This window comes from Hipposideros armiger, unplaced genomic scaffold (assembly GCF_001890085.2).
Source record: "Hipposideros armiger isolate ML-2016 unplaced genomic scaffold, ASM189008v1 scaffold_436, whole genome shotgun sequence".
In the NCBI taxonomy this organism is placed as follows: Eukaryota; Metazoa; Chordata; class Mammalia; order Chiroptera; family Hipposideridae; genus Hipposideros; species Hipposideros armiger.
The window spans coordinates 1,775,041-1,785,428 of NW_017731786.1; the positions used below are offsets into that span (position 1 = coordinate 1,775,041).

At 42.8% G+C, this 10,388-nt stretch overlaps 1 protein-coding gene across 1 annotated transcript in view; it reads right to left on the reverse strand.

The window, feature by feature from the left end:
* Positions 1-8,035, reverse strand: part of LOC109394765 (cytosolic carboxypeptidase 4-like) — a 338,338-nt gene extending 330,303 nt beyond the window's left edge. The window contains exons 1-2 of the mRNA XM_019665197.1: positions 8,031-8,035; positions 7,407-7,551 (exon numbers count right to left, since the gene is read on the reverse strand). Coding sequence (XP_019520742.1) covers positions 7,407-7,551; positions 8,031-8,035 — 150 coding nt within the window. The remainder of the gene's footprint in view (positions 1-7,406; positions 7,552-8,030) is intronic.
* Between the last annotated feature and the right edge of the window lie 2,353 nt (positions 8,036-10,388).

Sequence of the window (10,388 nt, forward strand, 5' to 3'; positions counted from 1 at the left end):
GAGAGAGAGAGAGAGAGAGAGAGAGGGAGAGAGAGAGAGAGAAGAGGAGGAGGAGAAATAGGAGAGAGGAACAACAAAGCATGAAAATAGCATAAAATCAAAACGACAGATGTAACACCAAAAATTGTTATAAGTATAAACAGGTTAACCATCCTTATTAAATGACAAAATCTTTCAGATTAGTTTTTTGAAATCCCACTGCATACTGTATATAAGAGGTAGTCTTAAAAACTGGTGGGGGGGGGAAGCAAGATGTATATGAAAGCATGCCTAAATTATCTCTTTACTATTTACCTCTACTAAAATGTTTTAAAAGAGAAATATTAAAACTAAAAGATTAAGCAAACATAAATTAAAGCAGGCGTTGCAATAGTAATATATGACAGTCATATTCAAGAACATGTACATTAAATGGGATTTAAACATCTCATTCTGATAAAGGGCACAATTCACAACAAACATATAAAACTCATAAATCTTAAGAATCAAACATCACAGGATTGAAATATGCAATGCAAAAATGGCAGACAGGGAAAAACTGTACTAGGAATGGGAGTCTTTAAGACAGAACCTCAGTCTTAAATAAATCAATTCCTCAAAAATAATAATATAGTGCATTTGAACAATATTGTTTTTTATAGAAATATGTCAAACTTTATACAGAACATTCTTTTTTTTCTGAAACATCCACAGAATGGTTATAAAAATTAATCATACACAGGGCTATAAAAATTCAATAAATTTTCAAATAAAAGCAGATATTGTACAAACCACATTTCTAATAACCATTAAATAAAGTTAAACTTAAGTAAAAATGGTTTCAAAAACAGCAGAAATAAGACCATTAGGGAACAGAAAAACATCTTCCTAAAAGACGCTCACTGAATAAATTCATGTGTTAAAGAGAAAAAAAAAATCAATGTTAAATCAGTGTAATTAAAGCCATGATGAAAGAAGTGGACATCTAGTATCCCAGGAGAGATGAAACCAGATAAGAATGGAAATGTTCCTATCAGATTGTCAGCTATGTGCTGCCATCCTGGCTGAGAAGAACCCCAGCACTTTAGTTAAGAAAAGGAAGATAGTCCTAGATTTAGATGATACGCTCTGTGATCGTAATCAATTATTTTAATCACTTTCATAAAATTCTGGGTGAAAGTTGCTCCCAGTATCATTTATGATTAAAATCCAGACTGAATGGACCCTGCCTCACAATTACTGTCAAGATTCTAGCCCTGCCCGCCCCCCCCCCCCCCCCGCCCCAAACTAGGAAAGCAATATTCTTTCCTGCAGCATTTTCCAAAAGTGAATTCTACAGGAGGTTACTAGGAGCTGGGGTGTGGATAAAGAGGTGGAGGGGCGAGAAATTCACAGCCAAAGCACTTGGGGCATGGTGAGTTGAAGAAAACAAAAACGTTTTCATGGCTGCAGAGTTTTTCAGACTCTTTCATAGGCCAGTATGCATTGTGAACTCTGAGAAGAAAAATGCAGCACCCAGTTTTTCTCTCAAGATCTCAGGACGCTGGGACGCTGAAGTGCTGAAGAAGACGCTTTGGGAAACACTGTCTTTGCTGAATTGTTTCTATATGATTTGTTTTTTTGCCCTCAAAGCTATCTTTTACACATTTTAGTATGGCTGCCAGGGTCCTTGCTCGAGGGCGGCAGGGGGTTGGGGGACAGGGAGCTGGGTGGAGAGCCTTCTCAAGGGAAGCACTGACCTCCATTCTGTGGTGTCACCAAGTTACAAATGGGCCACAGCTCCTTGGCGTCTGATGCAAAATCTCAACAAACAAACAAAAAATGAAATCTAGACTTTATGAATCAGATATTGGAAGCAGATTTAGAGGCAGGTTTGTCTGCAAAAGTCATTAAGCACAATTAGCTAGGGGAGAAAAGTTAAAAAAAAGAAGAAGAAGAAAAGAAAAAAGCGTTATATGGCCATGTCACCGTGAAGGACTCCCTGGCAGCAAATGCAGGAGGAAGCGAAGTTATGAGATCTCTGTTATTTTTTACTACATTTTTTGGTGACTAATAATATGACAATGCAACAAATTCCTAATATCTTTCAGCTTAAGCTCATTTTCTGTAAACTGTAATTGTTCATGCAGCCATGTCCCTATGCCCCTCAATCAACCATCTGTCTCATTTAATCAAATATGCAATAACCCCACTCTCTACTTAGGGCAGTATTCCTGAGGTCCAACAGAAGACTTCCAGAAGTCAGCCAATGATAAACTCCTGTTGGATTTCCTTTTGCAAAAACAGCTTTCTAGTGTTCTCCTGAAAATGATTTTTAGGTGAGTGTTTGCTTCCATCTCTGGTCCAGCAAGGCCATGTCTGTTAGGGTCTCTGATGAGAGAAGTAGGGTGCCTGAATCCATGTGCCAAGAAACAGCTGTAAGGACAGCCCTGCTGAAACCACATGGATGGATTTCTTTATAAATATGGGGATGAGTTCAAGGCAACTACAGAAACACACGCCCTGCCCCCGCCAGAGAGATTGTCTTCGCCAAAGAAAATCCTACCTGTTCATGAAAGGTATCTGGCTGATAACCTCACCTACTGCCTCACTGTTGCTTCTCCACAGGAGTCTTCTACCCACCCCCCTTATTAACTGTTCCCTTAAAACTTCCATAAAAGATTGTACTTGACCTCAGCAGGTTACCCTGCTCACGGCTACTGATAAAATCAGCACTGTACACTCAGAAACCGTTTCTTATTGTTAATGCCTAATCAGCTACACTCTCTGTCTCCCCAATTTAGAAGAAAGCGTACCCCTAAGGAGATGGCCCATTTTATTTGTGTACTGCCTAGTTCTCAGTTGTCACTTATCACTGTCACCCATCAGAGCATCGAAGCCTCCTCATCGCAAGAGAAGAACCAATGACACCTTTAAACTAAGTCTTTAAACTAAATAAAAGCAACAGAACATCCTATCAGCTTAATCTATAATGAGCATCCTCCAACTGCCTCAGTCTGCCAATACCACTCTCCCCATGTTCAATGGACTCACTTCAAGAAGTGAAAGAAATAAGTAGTCTTTAGGTGTCTACTCACAGATTTGCTGATTACAATGGAAAGATGACTTTAATATCCTTTTTCCATTAAAAATAAATGAAGTTATATTGCTGATGACTTGAAAAAGAGAGCAAAGAAACAATAATTATAATCAACCACCCTAAGACAACCATCATTATTTATTTCTTTGTAGTCCTTTATTTGGGTGGATTTTTTTTTTAAAGATTTTTATTGGGGAATTGAGGGAAGGGGAACAGACAAGCTGCTGTCCTTTTGTTCTTCAGTCTAGTTGTAGAGGACGTTGCTTTCACTGGCCCAAGTTGGCACCATCATTGCGCTCTTCCCGGGCGAGGCAGATCAGTCACCAGCTTCTGGACGGCCGCTCATTGCGGCTGCTGGCCGCTGGCCGCTCACGCTGCCTGCTGGCTACACATGGTAGCCCATGGCAACCCACTGCCACAGGGGCTGCAGCCTACGCTGTCGCCAGCGACTCACGGCAGCCCAGCTCCAGGTTGAGCTGTTGTTCAGCATCTTAGCTGTAGAGGGCAGTGTCACTGGCCCTCATATGTGGGATCCGAACCGGAGCCCTCTGGCGTCCCAAGCCAGTTCCTAACCATTGCGCCACTCGGCCGGCCCTGGGTTATTTTTTTTAACCACCATCAGGAGCATTTATTTCTTTTTTGTCCTTCATTGGGATTTTTCACATAATTTTAACTGTATTATAAATTATGGGATGGGTATTTTCCAATCAGTCCAATGGAGAAAAATGATTATATCATCATAAAAAAAAAGAGAGAATAAATGCTCCAATGGTTACCACCTACTATGGCTTACTAATATAGACACTTAGCTAAAACTTTTCATGTATCAAGTTATTTAATCTTCATAACAGCCCGTGTAGTAACCACTTTTGTATTTTTGCTTTTACAGGTGAGAAAACTGAGGTGCTAAGAAGTTAAGTAGCTTGCCCATGGCTACAGGGCAAGAAAACAGAGCTGAGAGTCAAATCCAGGCCTGGCTGACTCCCAAACTTGTTCTTTTCTTGTGCTCAAGAGAGTACCCCTGAATTCAGGGCTCTTGTGATCCATGGGTCCACCATTCCTGCACATCCCGACACCTACGGGATGGCCTTCCATGTCACCTCCTCAACACCAGGACCCTTGATTGGTGCCTGTTCTCTGTGTGGACCCAAACAAGGATAGGTCTGTCTATTGATTACCTGACAGCACTGATTTATGACTTGCTCGCTGCATCTTTGATCTGCCACAGGTTAGTCAACATTCCCCATTTGACACATTTTAAACTCTTTATTCATTCGGAGCCCTTTCTAAGAGATTGTGCATCCAGCATCCTAATTCTCTCGTTTCTGCTCTCTCTGGAAACCCTCTCCGTCTTGCCTTCTTCCCCTACACCACACACCATTTCATCTCTGAAGATAACAGTGGTAGCATCTCCCCCAAGAGGGATGTAAGTCTGGTGAAAAACCCTACTCTACCCTTTGAGATCCTTAAGCTGTCCCAACAGATGGATCCTACTTAACGATCACGTTTCTCGTCTCATGACAACTCACACAGTTATAAGTTCTCTGTGAGATCCCGTTTTCTTACCCCCTGAAATGTCCATCAGAAATTCTCCTGCAGCCCTATTTTCAACCAATACTATTGGCTTTCCAGGGGCAATCCACAACATACTCCGAATACTTTAACACGTATTGCTAACAACACTTTAACAGTTATTGCAATTTACCGATAGCTTGATACGGATGATTACAACAGAAGTTTTGCTTGGTTCATAATTATAATAATATTGTATTTCCTTCTTTTGGCTTTATTTTAATACTCTAATTTGGATAATTATCCAACAGAATTGCTGGCAAGCATCTGGAAGATATCAATTTGAAAAAAAAATGTACTAATTCTCTTATTATAAGAGATTAAAATTTTTAAAGTTGCAAAATTATATTCATGGTGAGAAACATCCAACATTATATGTCCTCTGCTATAAAAATGCCTGCAATTACTAAACATAATCCATGTTAGAAGAGAGTTACAAATTGTGAACTCCACCTAGAAATGTATTTTTCTACCCCTCTGCATAAACCCCAAGTATCATACAGTTAACACTGCCCTTGAGGTCTCATTCACATTTAATTTATCACTGATCTGTTAGAAAAAAAACCTGTTTCTCCTTAGGACATGTCCAAAAATAAAAATGACTAAGTGTGCATTATAGAATGTACTCATTCTGTCCATGATGGGAGGAAGAGCTTTTTTAAGAGCAGTCACAGAGTCCATTTTTGTCTTAAACCTACAGAAGTCAAGACGGTACATTATTGGAAATGTAAAACCTATAACTGAATATATGCATTTTTCACTTTCAAGTAACACATTGTCTTTCTTACTCTTTCCTACTCATTTAGGAGAAAAGAAAAGGTGCCCCATTCTCGTCTCTCTTTCTCATTACCTCTCCTCAAACTTCTCTTGTAGGAAGAGATTCACAGCGCACAGGCTGAGTAACAAGCCAACGAGCACCGATTCGTAAGACTTTTCTCTTCCCATCGAGGCCAACTGACTGGGGGAAGGGGTCCTCTTTTCTTGTATTGTTGTCCCCCATCAAGATGAAATTATCCCCCCATGGACCCCAGGGGCTCCGAAGCTATTGTTGCCTGTGAACTTTCAACCCTGTGCACGGGTCGACAAGAAGACAAAAGGTGAGTGGACCCCAGGGGCACAAGAGCTACTGCGACCGCAGCCCACTTGTATAGATACGTGTAGGTGACGGAGTTGTGTGACCATGTCGTCTCTGACGGTTGAGTTCCAGTCATCAACCCAGGAATGTTATCGATAACGCTGAGTACCATGGGTGCAATTTAGCTGCATACTGCTGTTCCCCAAAGATGGTCCCATTCTGATCCCCAGATGTTCTGATGGGTTCTTGCTAAGTGTCTACAAGCTGATCCAAAGTCTGAAATTCAGAGTAAGAATGTAGATGAAGCCCAGGCCTGGCTGAAGGCGTTGCAGACTTCTGATCAGCTTGGAGGCACCTGACTGGATGGTACCCCCACGGAAAAGGCCAACACGCATTCACAAAGGAACCCCCTCCCCCAGCAGCTTTTCACGTGCTGTGTTTCACAGGTGCGGCAAGAAGAACAGCTGTGGGAGGGGGTGATGAATCTTGCCTCTTCTGAGTCCCTACAGGCAACAAGCATGTTTTATAACAAACACAGCTTGTTACAGCCTAGCTTGGGATGCACATTTCTTGGATTAACTTCTCGAGATCTCTAACTGTGATACACAAATAATACTCGTTGTGTATCTTTTGCAATCTGGAAAACAGTAAAAATCTCTCTTTAGGCAAGACAGCATATGGAGAGAAGGGCAGACGCACTTCCGTGAAGCAGTTAACCAAGTGGTTTACGATACGCCTTGTCGACCGAGGGGGGGAAAATTTTCGTTTATACCTGAACGTTCCTTTTGAAGGTAAAGATGTTCTTGGTTATTATCTTTCCCAACTCCTTATCACAGACTTAAATTGAAAATACTCATCCTTCAGGGTGAGTGATCTATACACTCATATACACACATATTATTATGAATATGCTAATAGCATTTTGCATTAACATAGAGGATGAAAGAGGATCTTTATGGAAGATGCATTAGCTCATTAATCCTCAGGATAGCCATGAAATAGCTAGGGGAAAGGGATGGTTTGCCAGCTATTGCAAATGACAGAAAGCTGCATGGTTTAAGCAGTTTGCGCAAATTTGTCTCATGAACCTTTTGCAGAGGCTGACAGAACAGAGAATGCCAACTTCAAGTTTGGACTGAGTTACACCACACACCTCTCCTAAAACAATCACGGCCCTCATTGCAGTAACTCAGTGTTTTATCCTTCCATGCTTGTTGTCTGTTCCTCCAGCCCATAGCCATGGGAACCACCAGAAAAGCTGAATTGTTTGCTTGCTCATGGACTCAGGGAGGTTTTCCGAGCTTCATTTTCCTGCCTTCTGCTTTACGCCTCTCAATGAGTCTCCACCCTTTCAACGTGCATCTCAGCTTACCTTACGCTTTTACCCCGTTTCAACTTGATAACCTCCCTCCAATCTCGCTCCATCATGTTTAACTCGAGGGCTCCTTAAAGATAGAGCCCCTAAGAAATGTCCCGCCTCCTACCCTCAACCCACCAATGAGGAGCCCCGCGTGCCATTTGGGCCTTTAGAATGTCATTGGTCATGACCTCAGCCTTCTGTTCAAGGGACAAAGAGAAAACCATCAAGTCAGGGACAACACACCCTGGCTCCCTTAGCATCAGGGTCTCCTGAATGTTTGCAGGACCACCTCAGGGAGCTCCTCTAGTCCCGCTGGGGTAACGTCGTAAACAGGAAGTTACCATGAGGGTGGTGTAGGTGAAGGGGTAGTGGTAGGCCAGGTAGCAGACATCCTCACTGTGCGGGAAGGTGACAGCAAAGGTGAGGGTATAGTAACACGTCCTCGGTGCTCCTCCTGTGATGGCTGCACTCTGGCGGTAATGATTTCTAAAAGAGAAAGGAGACAAGGAGAGAGTGAGGGAGAGGTGGAGGAAACAGTTGTTTAGGGTTCTAGGTGCTCTCAACCTCTCGCGTTACATACTGGCAAAATGTTCACTCGAAACCCTTTGTGGGTAAAATTAAGAACACAGAGAACCATACCAGTGAGCTCACTGCCGGGCCATGAGCCAAATCAGCAATGTCTAGACTGGTCCATCTGTCTCCTAATTGTGGCGTATATGCCACAGGCCTTTTCTTGCTATGTCTGAATATGAGGCTATAGAGCCACTGAGCTAGACAATGGAGGAAAATGGGAATAATTCTGTTTCCAGGGATTCTATGGCAAACATATACTTTATTCTCCAAATCTGAGGTTGCCCCACTTCTGCCTAGATCAGACTACAGCTTTTCCTTTCCCTTCCACCTGCCAAGCAGGCTGCTTAGCAATCGCTACTCTATATTGAGTTCCAACTCAAACCCTAACGTACGCCATCTTGTGTTATGGCTGGAACCACCCCATGCGGAGATGAAAAAACAAAGGCTTAGGAAAACTAGTAATTCATCAAAGGTTGCACAGCTCGTAAGCGGTCAATACAGGACTCGATCCCACATCTGTCTGTCTGCCAAGTCTTTGTTCTTTTCACTCTACAATACTTTCCTCCCAAAGGAATACATTTCTCGCCCCAAATGTAGTTCAGCGTCTTACAGCTTGAGAGTGAGCATTTTCCTTTGTCAAAGATGAAGAACCAATTTTGATACTTCAGAGAACAGTATCAAAGGAAATTGTCCCCAGAAGTACATTCCGAACAACATTTTCCCCACATGCTGCCAGACATGTTGTTGCCTTGCCTGCTGACGCTGAGACAGCTGTGCAGGCTTTGCTGAGAAAAGCTACCATCAAGGCTGCAAAATAATGCAAAATACACCCGGACACCAAAAGACGGAATTCCACCTTTGAGCATTTATAATACAATGTTGGCTTACTTGTCCACTGTGCTTTGGGGGTTTCTTGGGGGGGAATGGTGGGGAGATGCAGAAATAGCAGATAATTATTCCATGTGTCCTTGCAAAATATTTTTTTTAAAAAACCCATGGATTATTCTTTTCTGCCTTTTGGCTTCCTTCATGTTACCCCCACCAAAGGAAAAAAAAATTGAGCAAGCAAGGAAGGAAGACAGAGAAACTCTACTGTTTAGATTCTTGTGGTTTTGTGGGTTTTTAAAATATATTTATAAAAGTAGAAATGGGAATAAGAGAACCTGGCAGTCCCATGGACTGTGGCCTGATAGATTTCTCTTGCCTCAGTGTCTTTAAACATGGCACCCTGGAGCCTTGATTGTTCTAGAGTAAGAAGGATAACCCCTAATGATGTGAGTCCCAAGTGATTACCCCACCCAGCATTTCAGCATCACATTAAGAAGACCCGCTTCCTTTCTGACCACAGGACTAGAAACTCTCCAGAAAGGCATCTTTGCCCATGGCGCGATCTGAACCTCAATACGTAACTGAGTCTACTCTTTCCAGATTTCCCCCAAGTTCTGTAGTCTCTCCTGAGCCAAAGCTCTGGTTGTGAGAAAGCATGGCATGAAGCCGATGGGAGCTCCGAAAGCATGCCAGCTCTGCCTTTTATCCTCTTTCTGATTTCACTCTTACAGGCTCCACTGCACACGCACGTTCAGTTTGCACGGAGCCGAACCTACGGTCAAACACGCCTTTTTACAGCGGAAGAGCGAACCGGAATGAAACGAGCTGGTCCAAATATTTGGTCAAAGTTTAGACGACCCACCCCTGTGCTCTTTCTGCCACTCAAACCAAACCCGCACCCCAGGGAAGGAACAGGGAATTAAAACGGGGTAATTCCTAGCTTTTGAGCGTCTGTGGGCCCAATCCCTTAGTGATTTAAGGGAAGTGTAAGGAATTCGAATGGTCGTATTAGCTATATGAGATCTAATTTCTCACACCCCCGGCACACACCCTCTGCTATTTGCTGGACAAGATTCTCACTGGCAACACTGGAAGCTCCCCACTGATCAGCCTTCCCCAGGATGGGTGCAGGCTGCTGGAGTTTAAGAAACATGGGTGTCACCTCATTCAGGATGGGTTTCAGCGAAAGGGGACTCAGTGACCAGCCTAGTCTGGGGTTTAAACTCTAGCTGAACGTCAGGCTTCCCTATTGGCTCCCCTGGCGGTCATACTGTAGCAGGAGGATCCAGAAAATGACTCTGCCACTAGGAAACGTTCCTCTTTGGAGACCTTTGACCTTTCCCGTGCCCCCCTTCTTCAGGAGGAAATGCTTGTTATTTCCCTACAGTGAAGCACGTGCTTTGCTACAATTCAATTTGTTCACGATACCCTGAGATCCCATCAACATATTTCCGTTTTTCCCCAATTATGATGTGAACACATTGAGGGGTGTTTGCAAGGCAGTAACATTCACTCTTCCTATTTCAAATGGTTCCCATGTTCTGCCTTTGAATAGAAAACCCTTTCCTTCTTCTTTGAGCCAACCCCTTTCTTCTTTCTTCAAGACTCAACTCAAATGTTTCCTCCTCCAGGAAGCCTTCCCTAATACCTGCCCTTTTCTAGAGTTATCACACGGTGTGCCTTCCTCCCTGCCAACACTTTCTGGGGTCATGCTTAGTCATTTGTGTAACTGCACGCTTCACACAATTCCTAAACTTTAGCAGCTGTTCAGGTAAAGTTTGTAGAATAAATGGACCTAAGGTTCCAGGAGTAATATTTAGGATACTTAACATATTTTATCTCTAATCCTAATGATCTCTTTTGAGGGTATTATTACACACTCTCTACAGATGGGGACAATGAGGATTGCAGATGTTAAAGCA